This window comes from Pelodiscus sinensis, chromosome 27, assembly GCF_049634645.1.
Source record: "Pelodiscus sinensis isolate JC-2024 chromosome 27, ASM4963464v1, whole genome shotgun sequence".
In the NCBI taxonomy this organism is placed as follows: Eukaryota; Metazoa; Chordata; order Testudines; family Trionychidae; genus Pelodiscus; species Pelodiscus sinensis.
This window is the reverse complement of record NC_134737.1, coordinates 6,038,367-6,055,310: the sequence shown is the minus strand read 5'-3', so window position 1 is coordinate 6,055,310 and position 16,944 is coordinate 6,038,367. Positions and strand designations below refer to the sequence as shown.

Below are 16,944 nucleotides of genomic sequence, written 5' to 3'. Positions count from 1 at the left end.
CCATTGACTGGACATTCAGGGGCAAGGGGCATTCACAAAGTGTCTTTCATACGGAGTTAGGCATCTAACAGCAAGTACCCAAGAGAATATTTTGGTGCACCATGAAAATGAGCATTTAAATAAACAAGTGATTGCAATAAAGGTGGAAAATTAAATGATTGTCTAGACCAGGCGCACAAACGCTGTACAAACAGAACAACAGGACAGTCTGGGCCCCAAAGAGCTTATAGTCTACCTATAAAATAAGTGGATACAAACCTACAAGGGAGGACAAGGAAACAGAGAAAATATTGGTTCACTTAATTGGCAATGGTTCAGCTCACCAGCTGCAGCGTGTCCCTGTATGTGTATAAAAATACAGGTCTGTAGAAGCTGAATGTTTAGTAAAGACTGTAATTTACTTTATTAATAAATATAAATTAGCCATTCAAAAATTCATCTCCAAAACCAGTGTTGCATTTTTGTACAGTTTCCTGTTGAAGTGTTGAGGAAAGTGCAGTTAATGGGCCCAAATGTGGTGCAGAGGTGAGCTTTAGTAATGGAGGGGAAGGAAGCAGTGCTGTAAACTCTCTATAGCCCTTACGGTTATTTATCTCTGTGTTTTAAAAAGAGCTTTATCTAACCCAGCAGTGGGCAACCTGCAGCCTGCGGGCCACATGTAGCCCATGCACCTGCTTTCCCCGTGCCTCCGGGGTCCTGCACTTACCTACTCCTCCCCCTTCCTCCCAGCACTTCCAGAGAGCCACAAATTGGCTGCTCTTCTTCCAACCTCCCAGGGCTAGAACACCATGAAGTCCTGGGTGAGGGGCTGGAGCAGGGACCCGAAGCACTTGGGAGAGGAGGCAGGGAAGAGGCCGGATAAAGAATTGATATTGTGTGAATTGTTTCTTTTTTATTATTTGAAGTTGAGGACCACTCTGTTAATCCATGAATGATTAAAGCATTTCAACTTGTTTTGAAATATGCTGCATATTAACATATTTAATCTTATTCTTGGGGTCATGATTAATGCATGCGGGTTTATTTCAGTCTTGCAGCCCGCTCATTAACTGTGTGTGCTACCCCCCAGGGGCACAAACGGATTCCCCACTTATTGAAGAAATTGTGGTGGTACTTTGCAAAATCCCACTAGGTGCTTAAATACCTTTTTAAGCCTCTGCCCATAACATCCTGTTGTCAAAAGTGGCCTGGGCCCTCAGCAGCCTAAAACTTGTGTGGCTTTTTATTTCCCTCACTGCCTAAGTCACTTCTGGGCAAGGACGGGAGCCCTTAGATCAGTGAAAAAAATTCCCCTTTCAGGCAGGCATCGGCTGGGCATTGCTGGGAGGACTGGTAGCCGCGTTTGAATTCCTGTCTCCTTTCTTTGTAAACAGGTGCCTGGCCGGGGCATGCAGGCATGGGTGTAAGTACACACAGGTGCCCCCTATGCAGCAGTGCTGAAAAGTAACTTTCAATTTCCCACAGGTGTGGTCCTACTGCAACCGGGCTCCTTGCCAGTTGTTTCAATAGCTCCCTGCTGGGTTCTGCCCCGGCTCTTAGCAGAGCTGCGCCCCCCTTCCCTGTCCCCTCCGGTTTGTGGGGTCTGCGCCCCGGTTTGCACGCGCGGTGGGGCAGGGACTGTGCCTGGAACGAAGGGCGTTTCCCCCAGCGCAGTGGGGCTGGGTGCCTGATTGGCTGGTGCCGCAGCGGCTGCTCCAATCTCAGGCTCGCGGCGGGTTTCGCGTGTCCCTGTGTGTTTAACGGGGCCTCCCACTGCAGCGGCGCTCGCAAGCGGCTACGCCAGCGGCGCTTCCAGGTGGCTCCCCCCCTTGTCTCTCCAATTCACCCCTGCGCTCCGCCGGGCCGCGGCTCGCTCGGGCCATGGCCTCCCCGGCCATCGGGCCGTGCCCCTGCCCGCTGCTCCTGGACAAAGAGCAGCAGCTCTTCCTGCAGAGCCTGAGCGCCCACGAGAGGAAGAAGATCCTCAAGCGCTCGGCGTCCGCGGACGCGAAGCCGCGGAGGCGGCAGGGGACCCTGCCCCAGCAGCGGGGCGCGGCGCCGGAGGATGCTCCGCCGGCGCAAGTGGCTGCAAGCGGCGGGGCGCCCGCGGACGGGGCGCGCCCGGGAGACGGGAGGTTCCCTGGCACCGCGGAGGAGCCCGGGCGCACGGCGCTAGCTGCGTGCTCTGCCGCGCAGCCCTGGGAGCCGGGGGGCAGCGCCGGAGCCCCCAGCCCGCCGGACTCCCCCGGCTCGGCCAAGCCGGCCCGCTCCGGGCTGCTCCACCTGCGCCTGCGGCGGCGCTCCGGGGCGCCGCGCCTGCTGCCCGACGTGCGGACCATCTTCGAGCAGCCCCGGGACCCCCGCGTGCGGCAGGAGACGGGCGAAGGGCACCGCTTCCAAACCTTCGCGCTCTGCAGCGGCTGGTGCGACCTGTGCGGGCAGGCGGTGCAGCAGCGAGTCCTGCGCTGCGCCAGTAAGTGTCTCTTCTCCCCCCTCCCCAGCTCCCTCCTGGCAGGTGACCGATCGCTTCCCTTGGCATCCCCCACCGCCCCCCTTCTCACTGCAGATGTCTGACCCGCCCCTCCTTGCACTGATCGGCAGCCCCTCTCGGTGCGAAATTGAATCACATCCCAACCCCTCTGCCCCCTGACAGGAGTGGGATCCCTGCTCCCCCCCCCCCCCCGCTGGTGTCTGACAGTGACAGGTGGTCTCCACAGCCCCCTGCCCTACACGCTCCTGAGGGCATCCGGAGAGCGTGTGTGTGTGTATGTAAGAGCACAGCGCATTGCCTGAGAAGGGATAATCCGGGCAACCTGGTTGCATCTAATCAGAAATCGTTTAAAGCAGTTAAATTCCCCTAGGAGAGCACCTGTGTTTGATGACAAAGGTTACTTCAGGGTGCCAGTGGTGGTATGTATATTAGAGGGGAGCTGTTTCTTTCACAGGCTTCAAACCTTGAGTAACCTCCCAGCTGTGGAATATATTTCCCCCTCATTTTTTTCTCTATAGCTTGTTGGTTTATTAACCCTATTACATACCAAGGTATTTACCTTCATCTGCAACTTTGACAGCATTGTATGCCTTGCCCTTTGCCCCACTGACAAATGACCTGATACTCAGACAATGTATTTGCTGATGTATGCTTGATTTAAGTCACTTGTTTTATCTCTTCAGGAGCTGTAAAGGCTTGCTAAGTACATAGCTGTGTTGAAGGATGACAGATAATGGTTTGATGCATGGAGCTCTGTTGCTGGTTTATTGGGATCTAATGTAATATTGTCTATAAAACACTATTGATTTGCTACCACTATAGATAGATAGATAGATTAGTCTGATGAGTTTTTGAGTCTGGCAGAGAAAAATGTGTGTGTGTCTATCATGCCATAGTCATGAGCTCCTTCAGGAGTTCATTTTGCTCACTAGCGCATAACACTGATCATCTTGGTTTTAAGATTTAGAGTAGCTGTGCTGTGAGTTCTGGTGATGTTTGATAAGTCTTTTCTCATCCTGTTCATGCACGTTTTGGGAAGGTGCAAATTCACAGAGTAATCACAACGATAGTGTTGTAAGATGTTCCTACCTTCATTATAGAATTTTCATCATTTAATGATCTGGGTTCATTCAGCTCATCCCTGCTGGTAAAGAGGTCTTGCTCTGATCTCAGTTGGAGTTGCACCTGCTTATGGGACATAATCCCTAGAATGCAGGGGTGTATCTGAATTGTTGCATGAGGTATATTTTTCTGCCAAGATGCCATTATAGCAATGTAAGGGCATTTCTCAATAAGCTGAATGATACACTGGGGGTTGGAGGAGGGTTGATTGAACTTAATTGTCAGCGTGGAACTGCTGATGGTGTCAAGGGAACTTAGATTATTGATTTTTTTTAATTGACTCTCTTGTATAGTAATCAAAGCTTAATATTTGATGGAGTGACTGGGTGCAGATTTTCTGCTGCCCAGCGCTGGCTCTAAATTAAATGGTTCATTTTCTTTCTTCCCTTCCCCTTTTTGTAGCTGATGAATATGCTTTCATGTTCAGTTTTGAATGGACATTCACTCTGTCTGGGCATTAACATTAATTTAAGGAACTGAAAATTACTTTTTCCTGTTACTCCTCATAATTGTTAATATGGTTACAGAGGTAGCGAGGACAGTAATTAAATTTCTCTTGCCAAAAGATGGCACTGATAACCTGTGAAGCACTGGATTGGAATTTTTTAAAAGCAGCTAAACATTTCTGCAATGACTTCTTTTGTCCTGCATTGTCCGTTGTTCCTAACCCCACCTTGTGCAGCACATAGAATCTCATAAAGTATAATATTCCAAAGCACATCATGATTAGATAAACTGCTCTTCAAAATGAACAGGTTCTAGCATAGGATTGCATGCTTCAGAGGTTAACATTGACACTGCTGCTCAGTCTGTGCTGATGTACATATTCAAATCTAAATTACCTGTGTAGTAGACACTGATCGAGAAGGAGGGAGTTCTCTTCCTTAAATTCACTCTGGTGGTTGGCTTCATTAATAGCTTATGGGAAATACCTAGTTACTAACTAAAGAAACTGAGACCAGATACCTCTATGTGAACTAATAAAATGTGAATATCATTTTTAAAAATAATTAGAACAGGGTCCTTGTTCATCTTAAAACATCTGGGATCTGGAAAAGGAAGCATGTAGGGAGTTGAAGTATCTTGATTGGGTGTTTTTCCTACTCCAGTACCTGAGGAATTTCCAGCAGGCTGCAGAAACCATGCAGCATGTGTGATTGCCCCCAAGCTCTCAGCACCATTTTTGTTTACAGCGCGGCACAAAAATTCCTACCAACAAGCAAACCTTTGGCAGCAGTTCAGAGACTCTGTCCCCATTGCTGTTTTGTCATCTGCAAGGATGGCAGTGTGCAAAAGTAAACAAAAAGAACAGACATGTTTAATTTTGACTCTAGTGGCAAAACATGATGTTTGCTAATAGAAGTGAATACAATGGTGAAACGCCTTTCCCCTCCTCTACTGAAGGCATTGCAATTACCTGTAGTGCTGGAGGTGCCATCATTCAAAGAAGACCTAAAACCAAGGCCCTGGCCACTTACAGTTATTAAGGCCCTGGTCTTACAAACACTTGAGCACATTTTAACTTCAGTACTATGACCCTCCCCATGACAGTAAAGTTATGTCTGCAGAATGGAAGCTCAAGATCTTGCTTAGATTTTTCACAAGATTTGGGGATGTTCATGTAAGTTTTTAGATTTCTATACTGTAAAATACGTTTTTTATTTTCCTGCATATTTTTTCAGGTGACCTTTGTCATGTTTTAGGCTACATCTATGCTGCACAGTTATTTCTGAATAAGTTATTCTGGAATAGTTATTTCAAAATAGCACATCTACACAGCAGGGAAGCCTAAAAATTAGTCCAAGCAGGCTTCCCTAATGCAGACATGCTATCTTGATTTAGAGCCCCAGGAGGAATACCTTAGAATGGCCCTGGGGAGGTGCTATTTTGAAATAGCAGATGAGGAGCGTCTACATACGTCTTATTTTGAAATAGCTATTTTGGAATAGGCATTATTCTTTGTAGAATGAGGTATACAGAAGTCAGAATACACTGTCCTTTATTTGGAAATAAGGAATTGCTATGTAGATGCTCGCATAGTTAATCCGAAATAACTTGGCTGTGTAGACACATTCTTTGTGACCTTTATCTAGGGGAAATGCTTCCTCCTTGCAGAAGTCATTGTAATAGTGAAAAGGCAAGAAACTGCCTGAAATAGCAGTTAAGTCACATGATGGTAATATTTTCACCTAGCAGAGATGATCACACCTTTTGGTTTGACTTGTCATTCACTAGAGCATAACATTAGCTGATTATAGCTGTCATGAATCCTGGAAACCAGCAAGGAAAAAATGATGAATACACTGAAAATCTATTGGCAATTAGTCTTGCTCATGAATGTATTTGTTCTTGTCACAGGGCCAAAATTGAAATTAATTAAATAAGTTTGTTCAGTCACCTCAAGAAATGTGATCTGAGAGCACAAATAGTTCTCGGAGATGGATTGCTGATAACACCTGCTACTGAACCGCATTTCTATTGCTGTGTTTGGCTACTGACTGTCCTGCCTCCAGCTGGATGTGATTGCATATTATAGTCCAGATTTATAAGAGTCCAGAGTTGGGTTGCAACACCCACAGTTTATTTAGATTTAGTTCTTTGGGGTCTGTCGTCTTGTTCTGGGTTTGTTCAAAGTCTCGTGGGTTCTTACGTAGGGATGTGAAAGGTTCACTGGTTAACTGGTTAATATCTCCCATTAAGGTTCTAGTTAACCGGTGGGGGCTGGTCCAGCCTTGTGGGGCCTGCTGTGGACTGAGGCTGCTGCAGTCATCCGGAGCATCCCCTGTCTATGGCGGGCCAGGGCGCATCACAGGCAGGGGCTGTTCTGGCCTTCCGGAGTGACCCCCGGCCTGCAGTGGGGGGCAGGAAGGAAGAGGAGCCTCTCTCTGCCCCCTTTAATCAGTTGAACAGTTAAATGGGATTGTAGTACCACCATAAAAAGAATGTTTGGGGCCAGGTTTCACAAGAACTCAGAGTAAAATATGTGCCCAGTGTGCCGAGCACGTCTGAAAATCTGGCCCGTCATATTGGGTACCAAGACCTTTTTGATCCAGGAGCTGCTGAACACTTGTGTGGTCTCATTCCCGGCTGCAGGGCCCCATGTAATGTCACAGCCATTGGTGTAAATGGAGGATTCCTATCGGGCCTTATTCTACTCTTCCTTGGCTCGAGTGCAAATGACTTGCTAAAAGCTGGTCAGTCGAGAGCCAAACCTGTTGACTTCAGCTGACATGGTGTGTCCAGTGGGACACGGCCTTGATAGGTAACTTAGTGCCACAAGGGCAATTAACACTCGAGTTTGCTTTCACCCAAACTTTGGTGCCTTTTTTTTTTTTTTTTGCCTTGAGTGGTCTGTGGTGCTCATTCGGCTCTAGAACTTGTACCGTGTATCATATAATGTAGCACAGAAATCCCACTTCTCTGGTTCTTTGAGAGAACCCTAAGTGGAGCCCTGTTGTTGGCAAACTCACCTGGGAGGCCAGGAGTTTGACGAGGCCCCTGACAGATTAAATGCCTATCACTCATCAGCCTGGATCTCCCTTAGATTTCAGGCACTTTAATAGGAAGCTTGCTGTGCTGTTCCCTATGCTGTGGTGATACACAGCATGTCTGTCTCCAGCATGCATTCCTGATGTTAAATTTCCCTTTCATAAACAATTTGTCCTACCACACTCATGCAAACGTAAACTTAAATCGAGCGGGTGGTAGAAACCGTGTGAGGGTATTTATAGCGCCGTGAAATCGTCTGGCCTTTTTGCCATCATTTCATCTGCTTCCTTATCGCGCCCCAAGTAGTTGGCGAGAGAGACAGATTGTACCAGCCGTGAAATATCCTCACCATTGATTGGATAAATAAATAAAGGTACTTTATGCATCTAACAAGGATAGACCGCAGCATTGGAGGATGCTCCAGGATGGGCTGGGCTGGCAGTGAGTGCAGTTTGCAAGAGCTTGGCAGACTTTCTTGGGCGGGTGAGCAGAATCACAGCTTGTTCCTGGCCCGTAGAAGGGGCTACATGTGCTGGGTTTTTCTGTGCTGATCTCTCTGGAGCATTAAGTCCCCTCTTCAGCCCTTTCTGGATTTCTAATCGTATGTTTCTGACTGTGATTTACATACAGGGGTGTTGAGCCGGTCTTATACACTTACCACCTGCTTCCAATGGTTAATGAAGCACAATTAAGAGAGACAGGAGCACCATACGGTCTTGTTGTATCACATTAAGGTTTTAGCATGGTGTGATCATTAAATTGCTGTCAACATCCTATCCCATGGTTACACAATATGGTACCATAATATGTCCATGCTGGTCAGTTGTGTCACCATGGTACATGATTTAAATCCCTGCAGAACTGTGTGTGGACCTCACATACACCTGCCCTGCCTGCCTCTTATTAAAGCGCTAGTAATAAATGATACACGTGTGTGTTCACGAGTGTAGAAAGTTCTGCCATTAAAATCTTACACCGAAGATGAGGCATGATGGACTAATGCCAAGCATTTGAACTGTGCTTTCATGGAGGACTAGATGTCTACATATGTTTGATTTAAAACAAAACAAAACCAACCCTGTGCCCCCAAAGATGGAGTATTCCTGTTGGGTCTTGTACTGCTCTTCTTTGGCTCTGGTGCAAATGACTTAAGTGCTGGTCAGTGGAGAGCCGAACCTGCTGACTTCAGCTGACAAGAACCTAGGGGAACCACAGAGCTGGAAGAGACCTCAGAAGACCATCAAGTCCAGCCAGGGGAATCTGGTCCAAGTTATGGGCACCTAATTTACTTAGGTCCTTTTGAAAATGTTTGTGTGTGGGAAGGTCAGGGTATTACAAGCACACCGTCAATTACTTTTGAGGGATAGCTTGTTGCTTAGGAGCAGTTAAAGATGCTGGAAGATATACATTTTATTTAAAGAAATCATAACGTGTGTCTCTAGGAGAATGAAAGCCAGAAGTAATTATAAACAAAAAGACACACAGACTGAGTAGTTTGGGTATCAAAATACCATAAACTGAATGAGGGCTGCGGGGGGGTGTGTGTGTGTGTGTGTGTGTGTGTGTGTGTGAATAAATATTGATTCCTTCCATGAAAAAAACCTAAAGCAGTGGTAGTAACTTAGGAAAAGAGACCTTAAGTGCGATGTTTCATCTAATGTAGCCGAAAGAGTTGCAAATTTCACTCTTGTGCATCTCATGATTACATTCTGAGCTGTGTTTTAAATCTAGAGCCAAAGTTGAAGGCTATTCACTGTTTCATTAGTACAGGTCTATGGTTCTGGGTCTAATATTTATTTAGCCTATTCTTTACCAGATCGAGGGCTTTACCTGGAGCACAGTCTGTGTGTGTATACCAGTTCATGTTTGTCTCCATTAATAGCTAACTTCTTGTTCCAGTGCAGAAGTTTATATACAAAGCAGAGCAGTGCATGCTGAATATGCAGGGAGAGAGTCCACCAACAGCAGGATTCAAGTGAGAGGAAGATGTTTGGTTCCAAACTTCCCTAACTTGTTTTTTTAGAGTGTGCGCGAATTGTTCTGCTATTTTTTTAAAAAAAGGGTAGTAGATGACAGCAGTGAGTTGCTGAACAATGATGGGGTTTTGACTGGAATTTTTTTCTTTTTGTGTGAACCAAAAACATGTTGAAATCCCCTATTTTTTTTTATTTCCCCTTTCTAAACTGATGGCAATAAATAAACCCTTTCCAAGAACTAGTTTGGGTGGATTCTTTTTGTTCCCTTCTAAAAGGAAAAGTTGGGTGCTAATTTCGGAGTAAAAACCTTTAATTTCGTGGAGACTGTCTTGCTTATGGCAGCTGGTAGGTTCAGAATGTCTGTCCGTCTGTCTATCTCTGTCTGTCTCTCTCAAAAGACTGGATCCAAACACCACTGACGTTAATAGTCTCCATGACTTCAGTTGGACTTGTCTCAAACCTTAATAGCATCTGTGGTCTTAGGGCCTGAAACAAATCTCCTTCTAGTCAATGGAAGTCTTTCCAACAGTGCTTGGATCCAGCCCTTCATGATTACTCCATGTGGGTGGCTTTGGGAAATTTTGAGTGTGCAGCGGAAAAGTGGGTCGTTCAGTGGGTCATATCCAAGAGTCTTGTGCCTAGCTTCTCCTGGGACATGACTTGACTTGAACAGATGCCTGGAGAGAGTCATCTGAGCGGCCTTGTTCGTTTGTACCGTCGGTCGGACTACTGGGTCTTCACATGCTGTCCCATGCATGTCAACAAATCAATGGATGGTAGTTCTGCATATGGATCAAAGGCACATAAGGCCTTTATTTGTCATCCTGTTAGAATTAAGAAAGAAACATTTAGGCTTCAGTCTTTAAGCAGTATTGTTGCAGCAAATCAGGCATGCAGGATAAGACTATGCTATTGTACACTGTGCTTGTAAAAAAATGAAACCTAGTTGGTGGTTGTTTTTAATTATTTCTTTGGTAACCAGGACCTTGTTGTGTGGCTTCTTACATGGTTTAAGTTGAGACATTCAAGTCTCAAAAGGAGAAACCAACTACCAGGCTCTCCTGCTTTCTACCAGGTTGTTTGGCGCCTGGGAATTAATTTGTGGGGAGTGGAGGAGATGCATCTTGCAATGCTTTCTAAGGCCAGGGCTTCACTCTAGGGAAAATCGAGGCTGCTGTTATCGCTCTTCCGGAGTTTGATTTAGCGGGTCCAGTTAAGACCTGCTAAATTGAATTCAGAGGGTCCTTCTGCGGCCAGTGCTCCTGCAAGGAGTAAGAGAAGCTGATGGGAACCCGTTGTGGGGATGGCAGTGAAACTCAAATCAAGGTACATCGACACCAACTGTGTAATTAACTTAGCTGGAGTTGCATATCTTAATTCGACCTTATCCATTAGTGTAGACTTGGCTTAAGAGTGTGGCTGGATTGGTGAGGTATCTTCTCTGATAGGACAGAAGACAGTTATTTAAAGAAAATGCTAACACATTCTGTTCAGAACCTATCAGGTTTTTATCAAGAAGGTCAGAGGCAGCAGGCTGAACTGCTGCTGTTAGCTGTGCTTCTGATCAGTCTTGGGGAGAGACTGGAGAAAATGGGGGTGGTGATCGTGAGCTCAGAAACAACTCTCAGAGTTAGTGAGGTCAGCAGCAAATATAGAACAGTAAGTTGCGGTGGGGAAGATTGACCAAGCACGTGATGGCCTGAAATGACTTCATTTGTAGTGCAAGACCTGTACAGCAGGGCACCGCAATTAATAACTAAAAGACCTTCAGATCTGAGTTGTTGGAGCACTATGGTAGATGTGCCTGAAGATACTTGGTGTGGTGCACCTTTTGGTAAAGGAGCGAGTAGAGTGATTTAATTTCCAAGTTCTGTTGAGTTAGAATCTTGATATTTGGTTCTTTTATTCCCACGTGTCAACTTGGGCCTTTCTAACAGCAGTCCCCTGTTTCGTGTTGTAGGATTGTGGCTGTCCAAGTACCCACTTGAAGCAGCCATGTTGAAATACAGTGCACTTGCTGCTTGTGGGCCATGAATTATGGAGCGAAAGGGGGGAGGGCGTGTCTTAAATGTCATGGTTTCACATGTAGTGGGGTCATCACTCTGACCACTCACCAAAATTAGATTAATTGACCTAAGAGTTGGCTGTGTTGATTGTGAAACCTCCCACCAGGAGAGATTAAGGCACCGGAGGTCACTAGTTACATATATTTAATTTTAGCCAAGGAAGGTTTCAGGAGTGTTTGCACTGATTTTGAGAACTACGTCCACCTAAAGAATATGGTTGGCGGGGGGGCTAGAGGCACAGTGTATCTACACCCCCTCCCCACCACCACAATTTTGGCATTACCATCCGGGGACAAGATGCGTGTTTCCTGTCGCCACCGTTAGAATTTTGTGTTACTCGATTTGCCTCGTTTCTTCTCAGCAGTCAAATCAGTTCCCCCTCCCAGCCACCAGCTTGCCTCTGCTGTGAACCCTTTGAGGCTTGCTTTCCTCCCCCATGAATCCTAGTGAATGTTGCAGCCCTTGCATTTTGGAGTGACCACAAAACGACGATTGTTTCATGGGAGTGTGCGGGGCATGTCGACCGCCTCTCCTGGCCAACTCTGGGGGTGGGAATCGGATGCCTTCAGCGAGTGTGCAGTCAGCTGCACCAGCCATAACTTTACAAAGGCAGGGAACCTTTCGGACAAGATGCTTCTCTATGAGCAAATCTGCCTTGTCACTCTGTGCATGAGTGCAAGCAAGGCTGGGCATGTGACACAGTGTAGAGGAGGCCCTTGAAATGCACTGGAGCCAGGCTCTTCCCTTGGATTCAGATAAGCATTACTCATTGAGCCCAGTGGTAGTTGCTCATGTGCATTGAGGGCAGGCTTTGGCCCTTAACTTAAATTAAGCTAAGCATGGGCCTGTCCTTCGGCACCCACTGCAATCCGCTCTTGCTCGTCGGGCTGTGGCACTCACATGTAAGTGCTGTGTTGAATCACGGGCCTGTTTCCTTAACGAGGAAGTTATGCAACACCCTTCCATCTTGCCCCACTGTTCATGCACTGCTGCATATTTCCAGCAGTGCTACTTTGTGGAAGGCAGTGCATTCCTTCACCCGGTGCTAGCATCCTTGTCAGACTGATTCCAGAATTGTACTTGTTGACATGATTTAATGTTTCACTAAAAACAGCTAGATAGATTCATGGAGGTTAGGTCCATCAATGGCTGTGTGACGGCGAGTTGGGGTTCCCCCAAATCCTGCAGCCCCGTAGCAGCAAGAACAGACTCTGCCAGTCATAGAATAGAGAGGGGTTTATTGTTCCTTCAGGATACAGCACGTATGTGATGTGGCTACAGGGCCCAGAGCCAGGATGCCTCAGACTCTAGGGTTAGGGGTCCATCTCCCCTAGGCCCCAGCTTAGCCTCTTCTCACTATGCTTCCCAGACAGCCACTGCCTCCCGCCCTGCCAACCAGCCAGGTGTTGGTCTCTGCCTTCCTCCCTTTGTCTCTCTCTCTGGGATACTGAGCCTAGGTGTCTGGGTTAATACACATCTGGGAGAGTCAGTGAGAATCTCCCATCACAGCGCATGAGACCCCGGGTTACAGAGCAGACAGCACCCCTACTACGTCACAGGCTGTTAGACAGGATGGGCAGGGATGAAGTCCCTAGCCTCTTTTTCAGAAGCTGGGAATGGGCAGCAGGAGAGGGATCACTTGATGATTCCCTGCTCTGTTAATGCCTTCCGGGGCTGTCGGCAGACAGGACGCTGGGCTAGATGGACCTTGGCTCTGACCCAGTATGGCCGTTCTTATGTTCTCTCTTCAGGAGATTAAAATAAGTCACTGTCTCCTTTTGTCTTTGTCTGGGACAAAGAGATGTAACTGGTGAACTGGTAAACCTCACTCTTAATGGGTGAAACTTACTAGTTCTAGTTAAACTGTAGGGCGGTGTTTCCCAATTATATTTAGCCACGGAACCCTTTTCAACACGAAAGAATTTTGCGGAACCCCTAATAACAGTCTAATCTATGGACATCAGCGCTGAGTAGTGACATCATCATCCCACTCTTTGGCTAAGCTGGCATTACACAGGGACACTTATCGTGGCAAACACACATGAAAATTGTTTTCAGTGCAATTCATAAATGCTGAAATAGGCATTTTTTAATCATAAAATGTAACTGTAATGGAATTTTCTCGCGGAACCCTTACTTTCACTTCACGGAACCCTGGGACTTGGCGGAACCCTTACTTTCACTTCGCGGAACCCTGGGATTCTGCGGAACACCATTTGGGGAACACTGCTGTAGGGGATGGAGCAGCACCCTGCTGGAGAAGCAGCTGACTGTGGCAGGCCTGCCCCTCTCCCAGATTACACCCAGGAGCATGCCGGTAGCCCCTACTGGTCCTGCTTTCAGAGAAGAGGCTTGGCTGCAAGCTCTGCAGTATGAAATTTATTTAAACTTGATTGCAGAGCCTACAGCGCGTGTAACCGCTGTGGTTTTTAGCAGTTATATTTTCTAACATTTTTACAACCTTAGCCTGCACTCTTCTCCCTCTGCCCCCACTTCAGCCCATTTCAGTTTGGCACTTGAAGGAAAAGAGAATTTTTGAAGCCACTTGCTGCGACTTTCTCTGGCTAATCCGAGCAGGAAAGTGAGACTTCATGCACACTCAATCCTCTGGGTGGCTACGGAGGTGTCACTTGACTCGACTGCATGTTCACAAGGATACAGACCTAGGTTGGGGGGCAGATGGTGCTGCTGCTAGTGCAAAGCTGTTAGACATGCTTTAAATACATAAACTTAAGAGCTGTCTCCAGCAGTGGGCAGTGTATTTGCAAGCAGGAAGCAGAGATACAGGCAGATTGAGTGACTTGCCCAAGGTCACACAGCAGATCAGGAGCAGAGATGGGATTAAAATCTTGGTCCCCTGTCTCCAGGTCCATTGTCCCATCCACAGGACCATGTTATCTTGCTGCTCCTGCTGTCATTACAATCCAGTGTAATGCCCAGGGACAAATGGTGATAAAATTCGGTTAGGTGACCTATAGGGATTGGAGCTCTTGTTTTGTTTGGTAGTTTGTTTTTGTCTGGCCAAGTAGGTTAAATTGTGTCTGTTAGTCTTGAAAATGTTCCTGAGGTTGACTTGGTATCCATTGGCTACGATACAGGATGGGAGTCTTAGTGTTGGGGTCAGGGGTTTGTGCATTCACGGGGGAGAATCCTAATAGCTAAATCAGGTGGCTAGGAGTCAGGACTTTTGGTTCTATTCCCAAGCCTTTCTCCAGCTCACTGTGACACACATGATGAGTCACTCCATCTGTCTCTATTTACCCATCTGTAAAATGGCAAGAATGTCTCACAGGAGTATTGCAAAAAATAATTGACATTTGTGAGGTTCCAACATTGCACGAGTGTATTAATGCAGGATAATATCCATACACTAGGATATAGATTACAATGAGTAGAGGTTGTGAAGGGCTTGATATTTAAAGTGTGCCATTAAACTGTTTCCTTTTCTTGGCGCACAGTGCCAGGGATGTCACATTTCTAGTTGTAACGGCAACTAGAAAAAAAGTAAATTCTTTTCCTTTTCTGGATATGTGCGTCGCTGTAAAGTTTAAAGTCCATATCCTAGTGTTTAAATTTAAGCTGATTTTTTTTTAACCTGTTGGTCCTTTATTTACAGCTGCGATTAAACTTTTGAGGCTTTGCCTTTTTAACTCTAAAAACGGCAGAAAGCTGTCCATTGAGTGAATAAGTGGATATTGGAAAAAGAGTTCCCAGTGAAAGGATGCGTCCTGCCCTCTCTCGCTCACTCTGCTGTAATCTCTTCCATTAGGTGGTTTTATCTTATCACACAAAAAGGCCCAGAAATAGAAAGTTTTCCATGGGTAAGAGAACCAGCCCTGAGAGAGAGAGCACTGTGCTATGTGCATTCCCCAGGAAAAAGGGAGCCCAAAGAGGCAGTAGATTATAAATGAATACTATTGATGTTCTGTCTGCATGGGGGAAGAGAAAGAGGCTTTAGCTGGAAATGTACATAACTTGCAAAGGCAAACACTGCTTCTTCCGATAACTGTGCATCTGAGCACTGCCCGCTCTCTTCTCCAGCCTGCCTCCGTTGCTGGAGCCCGAAGAAGCTATTGATCTTCTGTTACCAGGATGACACAAGGGAAAGCAGAGGCAGCCGCTTGCTTTGGGGTTGTAACAAAGAGAATACGCAAGATATTCAGGCATTTTCCCAAGTCACAATCTTGGTCCGAGGGTCACCACTTCTTCCGGAGGCCCAGCAGGGAGGTCTTACTGGTTAAAGGTAGGTGCTCTTGCAAGTTTGTGGGCTGGGCATACTGGTTAATTGCCAAGATCTATCAGATGGCAACTACTAATTAAACATGGGATTTGTGCAATAGTCAAATGCTGTGTGCATGTAAGAAATGGACGACAAACTGCAGTGGTTCTACTCTAACACACCAGATACCAAGGGTAAACTCCCCTTTGGACCTGTGTTCTTACCTATGTAGATACTGAGGATATTAGAAGAATTCTTCTGTTTAGTCTCAGCTACTTAAAAATATGATGATTTCCGACCAGATTGTCCCCAAATACTGCAGTATCATTGTTGTGAGCTGTTACATTTCTTCCTTTGCAAAGAAAGCTTGACTTTGTAACTAAACGTGGCCCTTTGCATTTGCTAAGAAGCTGGTTTCAAATATTGGGATTGCAAGATGGAATAATTTATACATTTCTAAAGTGTTTTCACAACAGTTAGTTCTTATTTTGGAGGTGTTCTTGTTCTGAAGCAAGGCAAGATTTTATTCCCTTAAAAATTTCGGCTGATTGTCTCAGAGTTACTGTAAAATCTTCAGACTGGAGACGAATCTTTAGACAAAAACGTATCAGCAGTTGATACAGTGGTGGTTAATCAGAATCGGGGTGTCCAGAAAGGTTGCTTTTAAGGATGACTCTACTGAATACTCAAATTAATAGTAGTTGCAAAACAGAACGAGGTTACTTTTATGCTCTGTGGCAACTTTTCAGATTACATCTTCAGTGGGAACTCATGTGAACTCAGGTTCCCTTTCATCAGGTTTAAAGGGTCGTAGGCTGCAGTCTACTCGAGTAAATTGCTTGTTGAGGTCAAGGTGTTCTGTTTGAGTTCAGGATGCGGGAGCGAGCCTTCGGTTGTCTTAGATTTGAAAGATAAGTGGCAGAGCAGTTTCAGAATCAAATCGTTTCTCACGTGTGTGGCGGTTGTGGAGTTAATAATGAAATTGCTGGGAAGGCAGACTTTGAAAGGGAGTGAAAATGACTCTCACTTTAAGGAATGTAGATGATTTGTGGTCGGGGTTTGCCTCTCCACATTGTTAAGCTCATCTGAAGTGCTTCTTTGTGGAGCTGCTGTATTCACTGCCGTAAGTCTCCTGCTAAAATATCAGGATATGTGGTGCATATATTTATCTTCGTGACTATCCTCTGACCTTCACAGAGAGCGTGTTAGGCTGCCAAGTGCATGAAATGGGAACTGGCTGATTCTCTTGCACAGCAGGACAAGAATTATTCAGCAGTTATTTTTCTTGTGCCTTTTCGCCTCTGAATTTGAGAAGGGGCCATAGATTGTAATAATATCAGTCGAGTGCGGAATTGTATCACCAAGGACAGTGAGGCAGGTACATCCAGCAGCTGGGTTCCAGGGGAAATGGCGTTGGCGTTAAAAACGGTAATTCTCAAAGAATGTTACTTGCTGACTGTCAAGTGTTGGTGGGGCTGTTTTGGTAAACCTCAGGCTGAAATGTTAACACATTAGATCCCTAGCTGTGTTTGCCTGTGGGCAAATGGGAGGATAAAGCCCTTAGGCTCTCCCTGGGAACGCTGTTAGTTGCAATCTGGTATA

At 46.1% G+C, this 16,944-nt stretch overlaps 1 protein-coding gene across 3 annotated transcripts in view; it reads left to right on the top strand.

Moving 5' to 3' along the window:
* Window positions 1-1,718: 1,718 nt before the first annotated feature.
* The window catches only part of RASSF5 (Ras association domain family member 5), a 109,010-nt gene continuing 93,784 nt past the window's right edge, over window positions 1,719-16,944 (top strand). The window contains exon 1 of one of the 3 annotated variants that reach the window (XM_075910149.1): window positions 1,719-2,452. In XM_075910149.1, the coding sequence (XP_075766264.1) occupies window positions 1,861-2,452 (592 nt within the window). In that variant the 5' untranslated portion in view covers window positions 1,719-1,860. Of the gene's footprint in view, window positions 2,453-9,377; window positions 9,403-9,464; window positions 15,367-16,944 lie in introns of those variants that run through there. The other 2 variants (XM_075910150.1, XM_006137230.4) reach the window with 2 other exon arrangements.